Source organism: Equus caballus, chromosome 3 (assembly GCF_041296265.1).
Source record: "Equus caballus isolate H_3958 breed thoroughbred chromosome 3, TB-T2T, whole genome shotgun sequence".
Classification (NCBI taxonomy): Eukaryota; Metazoa; Chordata; class Mammalia; order Perissodactyla; family Equidae; genus Equus; species Equus caballus.
The window spans coordinates 85,890,306-85,904,457 of NC_091686.1; the positions used below are offsets into that span (position 1 = coordinate 85,890,306).

At 41.3% G+C, this 14,152-nt stretch overlaps 1 protein-coding gene across 25 annotated transcripts in view; it reads right to left on the reverse strand.

Annotated features, from left to right (window-relative positions):
- Nucleotides 1-14,152, reverse strand: part of DCUN1D4 (defective in cullin neddylation 1 domain containing 4) — a 78,845-nt gene that overhangs the window by 44,140 nt on the left and 20,553 nt on the right. For 22 of the 25 annotated variants that reach the window (XR_011437588.1, XR_011437589.1, XM_005608781.4 and 19 more), the window contains 2 exons: nt 3,612-3,682; nt 3,399-3,438 (listed from right to left, as the gene is read on the reverse strand). The exons of 2 other annotated variants lie outside the window; for them this stretch is intronic. Coding sequence is in view for 10 of the 23 variants with exons in the window: in XM_005608781.4 (XP_005608838.1) it covers nt 3,399-3,438; nt 3,612-3,682 (111 nt within the window). In the remaining 13 variants the exon portion in view is untranslated. Of the gene's footprint in view, nt 1-3,398; nt 3,439-3,611; nt 3,683-9,540; nt 9,560-14,152 lie in introns of those variants that run through there. One more of the 25 variants, XM_070263856.1, reaches the window with a different exon arrangement.

The following is a 14,152-nucleotide window of genomic DNA, read 5'->3' on the forward strand; positions in this document are numbered from 1 at the left end:
CGCTGTATCATAACCTTGTTTCACTTAATAACATTTTACACAGTTCATTCTGCCACTTCAATACTTTTTATACAGCTATTTCACCTCACTTTACACTGAACCATGTCACAACATAGAGTAATTTGATAGATTCCATTTTAAGACATCTTACCAGTAACTAGTATTTTATTTCATTTTCTTGAACAGATCATTGAACTACTTCCTTGAAACTATTAGAGTCTAAATGTACAATTTTTATCCTACTATTTAAGAAAAAAAAAAATTCCTTTCCTTTCCCTCCAAATAATACTGACTTCCAACATCTACCATCTTCTTCTTTGCTCATTTTTTTGTCCTCTCTGTTTGGCAATTTTTATTCACTCCCTACATGTATGGTGTATTTTGGGCTATTTCTCCAAAGTTAACTCTGTCTCTCTCTTTTTTTCTGGTGGGAGGAAGATTGAGAGCATCAAAGAAAAGTGTTGGAGGAGACAGAGCAAGAAGACACTGACCTCCCTTGCACTTAGTTGTGGCTCTTCCGTAGACAGTTTGTCACAGATACTGCTCAGACTACTGTGGGCTAAAAGATTCGAAGCAGCACTACAGTGATTAACTTTCTCAGATCTCCAAACATTATAGACTTTACGTTGTTTAATTTTTAAAGTACACTCTGTCAGGTATGGTAATCACAAGTGATGCTATAATCAAATGGGAAAATGGTAATGAAATGGACTACTCTACGAAATTACTAATGCTAATTGACACTGACTAGCACTTACAAGGCACCCGGCACCAGCATGTTACACTCCAAACATCAGACACAGCCGCTGTCCCCAAGGGCGAAAGAGGAGGCATAAGGCCAAATACACTTTCCACTTTCGTTTTCCTTAATTATAGCTTACAGTTATTAAATTGCCACATTCAGGTTAAATATTTAGATGTGAAATTACTATAGTAATAATATTGATTTAAATCCGAAGTTTAAAGTTAACCACATAATGTACAAGATTCAGAACTTAGAGGTTTTGTTACCTCAGCTAAGGGAAAGATGACCTAAAAAGGCTTTACAAATACAAAATTCAGCTTTAAAAATCAAAACTACATTAACTCTTAAGTTTAAAGAATGCTCAAAGCTCGCCAAGATATTGTTCCAGAATAGGAGAGAACTGTAGTTTATTTCTTACCTATCAAAACTGGCCCTGAAAATTTTATTTCAGCATTGTTGGTAGTAGCTAAAAGTTAAACACACTTAAATGTATATCAATAGAAGGCTGGAGAAACATACTATGATATATCCAGGAATTAGAAAATTGTGCAGACGTTAAAATATAAAGCAGATGCTTTATAAATGTTCTACTATGAAAAGATCTCCAAGAAACACTGAGTGACAAAAACAAGAAGCACATACAAATGTATAATACTGTATTGGGGGAAAAAAATATCTTGATCATCACCACCATCATCATCATTTGGGAAACAAAAGAATATAAAAGTTACTTCTGGAGAGTCAAATGCAGAGTACTAGTGGGCGATAGGAGGGACCTAGAGGTAATAAAATGAAATAGAAACCTCCACTTTTTGTTTCATACCTTTTCAACACTTCTTTTAAAACCATGTGCACACATTGCTTTTAAAATCATTAAGGAATCTGTTTTTGACTGCCCTTGAGTTGATCTATATTTACTGACACAGAAAGGTCAGGTGAAGGGAGCCGCTGTGGCCTCGTCTTCTAGAACACTCTGGCAGAGTCCCTGCCCACTTCTCTCACTCCTTCCTCTGGCAGGAGTGTCTGATTTAACTCATGACCCAGGGAGAAAGAACCGAGCAGAGGGGCCCAGCCCATTCCAAACTCCCTTTCAGAACCACCTGTCAGCAGAAGCTCAGACCGTGCCACTGTCTTAGTCGCGGGTGAGAGGGGGACAGCGGGTGTGCTGGCCTGTGCTTATACAGGTGTGACAGTGATTGGGTGTGAGGCTTCTAATTCAGGTGAAACACTGAAAAGCCTCTGCATTCTTGCTGCACATCTAAACTGTGTTTTCCAACAAAACTGTTACTTCAACCTCCATATTCTGCCTAATTTTCAATTCATTCTGAACCCATTTGGAGGGGAGGCTGGGGAGGGTTCTAAATCCCAAAAACCTCCAAGACATACCATTAAATGAAAAAAGAAAGATGCTGTATAGTATGTACAGTGTGATCTCATTGATGCTAAATAAAAAGCCAGTACTATAAAAACATATGCATGAATAAAAATGGCTGAAAGAGGGCTGGGCCCGTGGCCAAGTGGTTGGGTTCACGCGCTCCACTGCGGGCAGCCCAGTATTTCGTTGGTTCGAATCCTGGGCGTGGACATGGCACTGCTTGTCAAGCCACCCTGAGGCAGCATCCCACATGCCACAACTAGAAGGACCCACAACGAAGAATATACAACTATGTACCTATGTACCGGGGGGCTTTGGGGAGAAAAAGGAAAAAATAAAATCTTTAAAAAAAAAAAAGTTTAAAAAAAAATGGCTGAAAGAATAAAATTAAACAGCGTATTGGAGGAGACAGAACGGCTAGACTGAGAGACAGAGGAGCACTGTCACTTTTTACTCCACTTACTTTTGCGCTATTCAAAATTCTCCAACAAGCATATATTCATATATCACTATGGTGACTTCCAAAATAATTTAAAATATATTTTAATAATTTTTCTTGAAAGTTTTAATAACTATAGATCAAATCCAAGTTTCTGAACTTTATAATTGAATCAGCAGTTTAGAGAAGTGGTTCTCAAAGTGTGGTCTCCAGAACAGCTGCATCAGCATCATCTGGGAGCTTGTTAGAAATGCAAACTCTGGGGCCCCACCCCAAACCTACAGAATTGGAAACCCTGGGGGTGGAGCCTGGTAATCTGTTGTAACAAGCTCTCCCCAGGTGATTATAATGCTAGCTAAAGTTTGAGAACCACAGGGCTAGAGAATCATTTACACTAATTTTCAATTTTCCCATTCATAAATCCTCAGGACCTATATAACACACACACACATCCCTACCTAGCTATCAAGTCATTTTTATCTCAATTCAACAAACATTTATGGAATACCTTTCAAACTGCATTACTGCAGTAACTTTTTAGTATAAACTAAAACAGTTCAGTAGAGAAACAATATCTTGAAACTACTGGGGAGAATCCCCAGCCCCTTTAAAGGGACTGAAGTGCTCTGTCATCAACCAGAGGCCCGGAACAGATCACCTCCCGGGAAGCAGCTGTACCATGGCAGCCTCGAACACTCTGAAAAACATCCTCGACAAAGTAACATCTTGTTATTGGAGGGGATGACAACAATGTAGACCATTCTCAGCTAGAATCTCTCCTTCCTAACTTTCAATTACAAAGCTTGTTTAAAATTAAGGGTGTAAGCATTTACAGATACCTGTTTGGTGATCGTCTTGGCCAACGTCTTCTGTTAGATTCTGCAAGAAATATGTTCATTATTACCAAGGAATCACAAACCATACAGCAAGTTTTAAAATTCAATAGTTTCATAAATAGCTATCTTAACATCCATTATCTAAATTTCTATCAAATACACTTAGAACAATTACTTTAAATAGTTGGTACTTCTGTCTTTAAAAGATTGACTTACTAGTTTATTAAGGGTGTGGTAGATCTTATGAATATTTGCCAGTGTTGAGAGATGAGAGTTCAGCTGAAAGTCTTTAAAAGAAAAAGGGGAAAATTCAGTGTTATTTATTTCCCACACTGCAAAAAGAATGTAAAAAAAGAAGGCTCAGAAGTGAAGACAAACAAATGTTTTGATACAACTGAATATGATGTCCATTAATTTGATATTTATTAAATAAAATACAAGATGCAACTAATGACCTATCCCCTAGAAGTAGAGTCTAACAATAAAGTTAAATTCCCAACCACATGTTAAAGTTGATGAAATTTCCATTTGAATTGTTAAGGTAAAACAAAAATACTTCCGTAGTTGTAAAATCCTACCAGTAATGAACTTGAACTTAAGAGAAAAATATCAATAATGTTAACAAATTAAAGAAGTCACACAAATAGAAGACAGATCTCAAATGAAACATGTTCGCTTTCTCTTTCCCTTTCTCTTCCCCAGAATTACTAGTACAATATCAAGCTTCTGGCAAGAAAATAATAGGAAAGCATGGCAACCATTCGGCATTTCTTACAATGTATTTATTTTGTTGGCTCTTCTACAACAGAGAGAGCAAAAAATGGAATCTAAGCCCCTCCCTCTCCTGTTACACAAATACAGACAAATCAAAGAACTATTTAGGCTGCAAGCTCTGTGCCTAAGGCCAGAGCCCTGTGATGGAGCCCACAGTCATCTGCACTGCAACATTAAAATGTTCCACAGAACAGACACACAGAGCAGAAGTCACACTCCCGGAGAAACATGTCCAGATCCAAGAATGCACCACGCATCACCTCTGATGATTTCAGCCTTACACACTAAATCACACACACCACATGAATTAAGTTGCTCCACCTTAGAATCCTGCACAACATAAAACTTTAAACTGTTAGGCTTTCGAATCTCCAATTTCAAATGTCTTTTGGAAAGTTAAGTATGCTTACATACATATTAGGCTATGCAAATACAAGTTAAAAGTCTATGAATAATTTCATATTTGAACAAGCATCAACAGAAGTATTTTAATAAAATATCAGGATTTACATTAGTTCCTTTTCTTTACTATCATAAAGGTTAGTCTGAATGTAACCTTGAAAAGACACTGTAACTCTCCAAGTTATGCCATTCTGATAAAAAAGAAAAAAAAAATCGGCCCTGCACTGGAATATTTTATTTGGGACATGTATCAGATGCAAAGAGCAGCCGCTACAGTACAAGTTGTCTGTGCAGGGGCTGTGCTCTGGGCTACTGTTCCGAATCTGGAAAGCAGGGTGACTTCCCTGCCAGTATTTAGAAAGCATTATGTACTTTCTTTTCTAAATCGCGCAGCAATCCAGTTCTGGGCTGATCTGCAGGGCAGAAGGGCAGACAGGCAGCAGAGCCCCAACACTGTCAGGAGCAGCAGGCCATACATGTCCAAGTACACATGCACTGCTCTGGCCCACCCAGCGGCAGCCAGCAGCCTGACACCACCGTCACAGACAAGGAGAATGGTCCAAAGAACAAGAGTTTTTGGCTGAGAGACAACCAGAGCAGGGTCTCAGGCTCCAAATGGGCCTTGAATACAGATAAGTGTTAACTGTTTGGCATCTGAATGGTTTAGCCACATTTAAGGTAAATGATGAGAATGTGGCACAAAACTCTATTTTCCATCTTAATTAGTGCACCTGCATGGAAAAGGCTTAAAAAGCATTTGGGGTGTGTGACTGTATGTATGTGTGTGTGTATTTATTTACTCATGTTTGTATTTAATAAACATGGATGAGGTCTCTAAAGCCAGAAGCGCCATCCTCTCCTGACCTGCAAGAGGCAACGGGGAGCTCCCACAGACATCAGCCCTTCCATGCGTCTCCTACCAAGCCATAACCCCTGTCTTTGCACTCTCAATTGAAATCCATTATGATCTCGAAATAAAAATTAAACTCCTGAGCCCCGCCAAAAACAAAAACAAAACTGAGAAAACTTAAGGATCTAGATTCTCTTTTCACTGAGGCCACATGGGAGAGAAGAAAGTGGCTTGCCAAAGATCATTCAAGCAATGAGGTCTCTAAACCCCGACATGCTATGCTTTTTTCACCACCTCGATGTTAACTCAATCGTCAAAATTCACATAAGAAAATCTAAATGAATTAAAACCGCAAAATCCTTCTACACATACACAGTTCCTGCCAAAATACCGCTGTGCTTTACAACCCGACTCCGGAGTCTGACAGCTGGTTTGAATCTCAGGTCTAACGGTTACTTCACCTAAACCTTCATGTCCTCATCTGTAAAGGGAGACTACAATGCCTAGATGTGGCAGACATCCATTACAATGCCTGGACCATAATAAGCGCTCAATAAAAGAAATCAATTACCACTATATTCGCTTATACTATTTTCCACACCCCACAGCTATCTAAATGGTCTCTAACTTCCGGAAGTCCAAGTCAAGCCCCACATCAAAAATCCCCAAGTTGGAGCTCCCTCTCTGATTGAGGCATGCCACCTGATACATCTCTACAGACTGCACATTCATACACCACCAGGTGATGTTCATGATGGTTGAAACGGATCACAACACAGTGGAGACAATACACAGGAGCATTTAGGACCAGGTTCTAAATATGAAGCTTCACTTTACAGGCAATGAGAGTAACAAAGTACATTTCACAAATCACATACGTCAGCAGTTCTCCGTTTCCATACCCAAAGTCTACTACCATCACCACCCCATCATCACTTCACCAAAAAGAAAAAAGGAAAAACAAAAGGAACAAGCAATACGAGTAATTTATCTTTAGTTTCGATAAGAATCTAAGGCAGAGACTCAAATTCAGGGAGAAAAGACAAAAATGGCCTTAAAAGATAAATCCACAAAGGTTAACATCTATTGAATTTATGGTTCATCTGTTCAGTGCTCAGGGCAAGTAACAGACCTTGAAATCTACAACAGATTTCACATCCTTAAGGAACGGATATTAAGGGTAAAGATCCGAGGCTTTACAGAGAACGTATTTAGGAAAGCACTAACTTATTCAGAGAAGTCTCCTTCTGCTCACGTTTCAATTCCAGCAGATAAATGCTAGGTTAAGTCAACTTCATTCCATGATCAAATGGCTCTCCACAGAAAAGCAATAAACCCGTGCATGTCACAAGGGTGTGCGTGTTCAGTATGACAGGCAAACCCTATATCCTGTATTAAAGGCCACGAATGGCTCTGCAAAAAGGCACAGCCTGCTCGATAAACAGCTCACCTAAATTATCTTCCAAGTATTCTTAAAACTAGCAACAAATGTGGACTGGGCATAAATTTTTCTGATTTGGGGTTTTTTTCTTGTAATTACCATTTGCAGTGACCTACATAACATAAAAGAAAAAAAAGGAATGCCACCGAGAGGGTCCACGTCCACTCCCCTAAATTACCCTGGGCACAGAATCCCACCATATAGACGGAGACGCAAACATTAGGAAAGGAACAAATTATTGGTAAGTTCAGACAATGACTGTCAACCAAAAGAATCAAACTTAAAAAATTAACAGTCCTAAAAAAGTTTACTTGTGTAAAAGGGTCAAAAACAATTTAAATACATAAAAATCAAAACCTTTCCTTTATACCATAAATAGTCACTTGTTAAACATAGCTGGGAGGTGATCTCAATTACAATAGCAACAAAAAGCAATAATACTTACAGGAATAAACTCAAATACACAACACACAATGAAGAAACAATAAAAGTTTACTGAAAGACATAAATGTAGAGATAGTATATTCCTGGAACGGAAAGACCTAGTATCATAAAGAGATGGCTTCTCCCTTTACTAACTACAAATTAAATGCAATCAAATTCCTATTCTCTCAGCCTCCAAGATCCCCCACCCTCCAAAAAAAGAGGTGGGGAAAAGGAAGGGAGTTGAGCAAGCTTGGCAGATTGATTCTAAAGTTCATGTGAAAGAACAAACATGCCAGACTTGCCAAGAAATTGTTGAAAAAGAAGAATGAGGAAGAACGTGCCCTATCAGATATCAATACACAGCATCAAGCAGAGGTTGGTAAACTCTGCACAGGGCCAGATCGTAAATATTTTAGGCTTTGTGGGCCATCCCATCTCTGTTCTAACTACTTTGCCATTGTAACTCAAAAGCAGCCATAGCAATACGGAAACAACTGAGCATAGCTGTGTTCCAATAAAACTTTATTTATGAAAACTAGGTGGTGGGACAGATTTGGTCCCTGGGCTATAGTCCACCAATGCCTGAGATAAAGGTACAGTAATTTTAACAGTATGGTATGTGTACAAGAAGACAAATCAATGGAAGAGAGCTGATAAACATATGTATGCATGCAAGAATATATGTACGTCTAAACACACATACAACTAATATATGATAAAATGACCTTTCAAATCAATGAGGAAGAGAATTATTTAGTAAAGAGAGAAGAAAACTAGCTAGCATGTGAACAAATTAAAATTAATTCCAACCTCACCCAAAAGTTACAGATGAAAGGGGAAGGCATTCAAGGCAAAAGAAAAGTCCTTATAGACTCAGGGTCCTGCACTCTTCTGCCTCTACCCATCTATCCAATCTTATCTCCTACTCATTTTCCCCTCACTCACTCTTGTAAGTCACACTGAACTTCCTGCTGTTCTGTGAACACTCCAAGCACACTCCTACCTCAGGGCCTTTGCACATGCTGTTGTCTTTGTGTTGAGCCCTCTTCCTTCTAATAATAACATGGTAACACGGCTTGTTCTCACACTTCATCAGGTTGTCATGACAATATCACCTTCTTACAGAACCTCGCTAACAAACAAAAACTTCCTCTTCACTTTTTATCACCTGCTTTACCTTTCTTTTTCTTTTACCTTTCTTTATATATTTGTTTGTCATCTTCCTCTCCCATTAGAATGTAAGTTTCACGAAGGCCAGGACTTGGTCTTGTCCACTGCTATATCCCTAGTACCTGGAACAACGCCTGGCACATATTAGGTGCTCAGTAAACACCACAATGAATGAATGAATGCAAGTACAAAGACACAAGTCTTAAATTTGACATACTCAGGCTTTTCAAGTGCATCCACACCATTAGATCTTCAAATGTGAGAAGCAGCATGATAAAAGAGGAGACGCAAACAGAAGGCAAAGGTCAGAAAATGAAGGATCTGTGAACCCTGTTTAAGAGTTGAGATTTAATCTCCTAAGGACTTGTATTTCCAGTTGAGCCACCCAAGGGCATGCAAATGTAACAAACAGGGCAAATTCAGGCAGCACCAATTTTACTCAATGGTAATTCACCTACAACAATTTTACATAAAAACAAAAACATGGTTATAGTACAAGACTTTAAAGAAAGCTCACCACACCCAACTATGCTCCAGGACCGAGAGTAGCTAACACACTCACCCTCAGCCACAGCAGAGTGCTGGGAGAGGTTCAAGAAGCACTGCTGTGACTCTGGGGGCCACGGAAGTGTGTACATCAGTTTTTTAGAAAGATCCCTCTATGGCAAATGTGTGGCGTGGACAATGGGTGGCCTGGATTTAGAGGGGCCCTTCATGAAGATTCCTGGAAGTGACTCAAGTAGGAAGTGATTAGGGCCTTAAGTTAGACTGTGGCAATAAAAGCGGAGAGGAGAAATCCTAGTACAGCAGGATCGTAGAATACTCACTTTTAACTCACACAAATTCAACTTCACTCACTCGGCAAAAAAAAAGAGAGAGAGAGAGAAGAAAAGAAATTTCAAACGTCCTGGACTGCCTTCCCTTCCACTCAATGAGCAGGAGGCGGGCAACATGAATCCCACAGTCACTCGGTCCGTCTCAGCTTCCATGTGCCAATCACATTTTGTGTATCTCACACAACACTGTGTAAGTCTAGTATTTAAAGACGTATTTTTCATAAAACAGGGTCCCCAAATGCATACCAGCTGCTTCAACTGGTGCTCAGCTCCAGAGCCAGAGATCGGTTCCAACTACAGGAGGAAGAGTTGCCTGTGCTGGTTTTATGCAAGACCATCTCCAACGGACACCTTCTGAACGTATTTCCAGTGCTTTTTTTGAGGAAGATTAGCCCTGAGCTAACTACTGCCAATCCTCCTCCTTTTGCTGAGGAAGACTGGCCCTGAGCTAACATCCATGCCCATCTTCCCCTACTTTATACCTGGGATGCCTACCACAGCATGGCTTTTGCCAAGCAGTGCCAAGTCCACACCCGGGATCCAAACCGGCAAATCCCAGGCCGCCAAGAAGCAGAACGTGTGAACTAACCACTGCCCCACCAGGCCAGCCCCTCCAGTGCTATTTTTAATATAGGTGATTTTCACCTTACATATGGACTTTAGAACTAACTTCTATATAAAATCTGTGCTTGTGCTATAAGGAAAAACCACGAAGATCGCCTTCTGGAGATGAGAGAGTGGAGTTCAACATTTCATGTCCTTTCGTCCAATTCTCCTCGTTTTATTAGCTCAAGCAGGACCAGACAGCTAGCTGGGGCCAAGCTGGGAACAAGTCACATCTTCTCGTTCCCAATCCAAAGTCCATCCTCCATTGTAGCTTATTTCTGATCAGAGCAAAAACTGATCTATCTTCCTGTTCCATAAAGGGAAAAAACAGCATTTCCCACCCAAAGCTGTTAATAATCAAGCACACAAACTTAAGAGTAATATTTTTTTAAGTTAATAAAACTAGCTAAATCTAAAACAATTTACCAATTTTTTTAAAGAAAAAAGATGTGCAGAACAGATACCATCAATAACACAATGTCTATTGCAAGCACACTTCTTTCTTCTGTTCACTAAAGAGTCATAAAAGTATTTCATTATTAGCTGAACCCCAGTTGGCCAGTCAGTGAACAATGCTCTCAGGTACAAAAGTTTTAATGCAGCACTATGCACAGACATGCACTTCATAAACACTTTTTGATGACAATGAGAATGATAAACTAAACCAGTGAAGGCTCTTGGCAGGGTGGTACAGAATAATGACCACGTTAGTGCCAAAAGGGTGAAAGAAAATTGGACAAAACTAAAGGTTATCAATATCAGCGATCATCGTAAACGCTTCTGGGAGAGAACAAGAACAGGATCCAGTGGAGCGGGGCTGGCCTCTCCAGTGGGATTCAGCATGGAACGCTTGGGGTTCTCTAAGCCACGGCTTACACGGCCCATCCTGAAACACCAACTTTATTCAGCGACACGGAAAAAGAAAAAAGTGTTGTTGTTAAAGCCAACAGTGTACTGTAGTTGAGAGCCATTTTTTAGGTTTGCCTTGTCTCCTTCCTTCTAGAAACAGGAGGCCTCTTTCCTACGGGTTTCAGACAGACTGAGGGTGAGCGTGTCAATGACGTCAAGCAGAGACCCTTGCCAACCTGCAGAGGGCATGTCACAACTTTTGATTTCAAATCACTCAGATTCTGGATTTGTTACTGCAGCATAAAAGAAAAACATCTGAGTCTTCAGCAAGTCCTTACAAGGCCCTACATGATCTGACCTAAGTCATCTCATTCCATTATCCTTGCTCACTCCATTCCAGCCACACTCTTCCTTGAATACTCAAGTGAATTCCTACCTCAGGGCTTCTGCATTTAATATACCTTCTGCCTTGATGACCTCTGATGTTCCCAAGGCCTGACAGTTGACTCCACTGAAATATCTACTCAAATGTCACCTCGTCAGAGGTCTCTTCTGACTTCCCTATCCAAAGCAGCACCTCCATCCCCACACAATTTAGATTTTTGCATAGTACTCGTCACTTTCTGACATTCTTTAACAGCTTTCTTGAGATATAATTCACATACCATACAATACACCCATTTAAAGTGCACAATTCAACGGTTTTTAGTAAAGTCACAGAGCTGTGCAACCATCACCAGAGCCTAATCTTAAAGTATTTTTATCACCCCATTAGGTGTACCTCCCCACTTCTCCCCTCGCCTCTTTAGCACTAGGCAACCACTAACCCACTTTCTGTCTCTACAGATTTGCCTATTCTAGGCATTTTATAGCAACGGAATCATACAACATGAGGTCTTTTGTGATGCTGACATTGTATTTTATATATTTACATCTTTGTCCTTTGTCACTCTTCCTAGAGCCCAAGCTCCAGGAGGACAGGGACCGTCTTTTGCTTTGTTCACCACCGTATCCTAACACCTAGAAGAGCACAAGCCTAACACACGACAGGGACCGGCGAACGTGGGAAAGAATGCTTCAAAAGTCCTCACTAGATTTAGCATCCTGGAGGTTACTCTGTAACCTTGGCGAAGACTGAGACGCCAGGACTGAGGTCAGAATGAAGCGAGCTAAGGATACAGCAGGAGATGAGGGAACAGGCTGAGTCAAGCTAAAGCAACTTGTCCCAGAAGTCTGACTAGGATGGGGGGACTAGAAGTGCACCTGGGGTTGAGGGAATGTCCAGTTTAGGGTTCATGATGATGAGACTTGAGCACGTGTAAAATGCTGATACTAGATGTGCTGAGTATCCTGGAAGGTTACAGTAGCCAGAGTGTAAAGAGCAGGTCGGACCACAAGTCAGTATAGATCTACATATGAGCTCAAACATACACAATACATGTGATTTTAAATGAAAAGTAGGAAATGCAATTTTAAATAAAAAAAGTGATTAAAAATGAATTCTATCTCAAAATGACTTGAAATATAAAATCTACCATAAAGTGAAGTGAACTTTTTTTGACATCATAAAAAGTAGTGTTTTACGGGCCGGCCCAGTGGTGTAGTCATTAAATTCACACACTCCACTTTGGCAGCCCGGGGTTCACCAGTTCAGATCCCGGGCATGGACCTACATACCGCTCGTCAAGCCATGCTGTGGCGGCATCACACATACAAAACAGAGGAAGACTGGCACAGATACTAGCTCAGCAACAACCTTCCTCAAGCAAAAAGACTGGCTACAGGTGTTAGCTCAGAGCCAATTTTCCTCACCAAAAAAAAGCAGCAGTGTTTTAAATGATCTACAATACCAATTTACACCTATGCATACCAGTTGACAATCATTTACTTATGAGATAGCACAGGTATATTTCTCATCTGTAAAAACAAATATATTCACATTTAAGGCCAAATTACTAAAACACAAATGTTTGAAATGAGTTTTCTACACCACAAAACTAGGAGAAACCAAAAGCTAGGATTGTGGGTCAGCTTCATACTACATGCCCCTCACTGTCAGAAGCAGGAATCTCTTTCTCCATAAAATGAGTAACAACAGTGCTTGTCTCACAAGGATACTGTGAGGATTAAATGAGTTGATGCTGCAACGTGCTTAGAACAGTGCCTCGCCCGAGTAAGCACAACCTGAGCGCTGGCTATGACGTGACGCGGTGAGCAGGAACAGTCTGTGCTATTCGCTGAGCGCAGGGCCCAGGGAAGAGCTGCTGCGTCTTTTGAGCCCGCTTCCCCAAAGCCTACCTGAACCCAGCTCACAAATTAACCTATCTAAAACTAATCCAGTGGCTGCACATCAGAGTCACCTGCGGAGCCTGAAAAAATGCCAGTGCCAGGGCACCAATCCAGATCAATCTAATGAAAATGGGGGTAGTCGAGCTTTTCTCAAGCAGCCCAGATGCTCCTAATGTGCAACCAGACAGGGGAGTCCCATTCCCACCCTGACTCAATGCCCATCCTGTGCCCCCAAGCCTCTCCTGGAAGAACCTCAGCACAGAGCAGACAGGAATCCGACGCACTCACCAGTACTCCATCAGCACGTGAGAAAAAGACCCAGAGCCAGGCTTTTCAAGGCAGAGAAGCCAGGCAAAAATGAAAAGAAACAAAGTAGCAGGGAGGAAGGAAGGTGTTAACATCATTCTCCCCATCAGTAAATACTTGCTATTTACAAGGCACAAAAGCCAAAAAGGTGAGGCAGAAAAGGGAAAACTGATAAGGGGTGGGAAGCAGGTCACTGCAGGTGACTCAGCGTTTTCACCGAGCACGAGATCCAAAGTTAAAGCCATCCAAGCATATGGCTGCTGGCTTTTTCCTCCTAACTCGCACAGGACGCATAAAAGAGGCTGGGAGGAGAAACCCAAGAGAGCCGGCGTGCCACCTAGCACCCGTCATCCATCGCACTGCTGGGGCTGCGGGTGCCATCTCAAAGGAGTCAGCCACTTCAGGACACCGGGGCTGGCTGCACTCCAACTGTGACAAGGTACAAAGGGCCCTAGATTCATTCCCTTCACCCCACCCTACCCACTGAAGAACACAGATCCACTCGGCAGTTCAGAGTAAAATCATCCTTTAATCTCACTAATGTTACAAGAGCCCAGATTTGGGTTAAAGAGTGCAGCTCTGGCATCAGAAAGCCCTGGGTCAGAGTCCCAGCTCTGTGGCATCCCAGCTGAGTGGCCCTGCCCGTTACCCACCCTCACCCAGCCTCAGTGTCCTCATCTGCACAGCCAAGTAGCAGGCCCCTTTTCACAAGGCTACTGTGAGGATTAAGTAAATGGGGATGCTAAGCGCAGAGCACAGAGTTGGCCCCAACGATGCACCAATAAGGGATCATTATTCTAATGCCTAT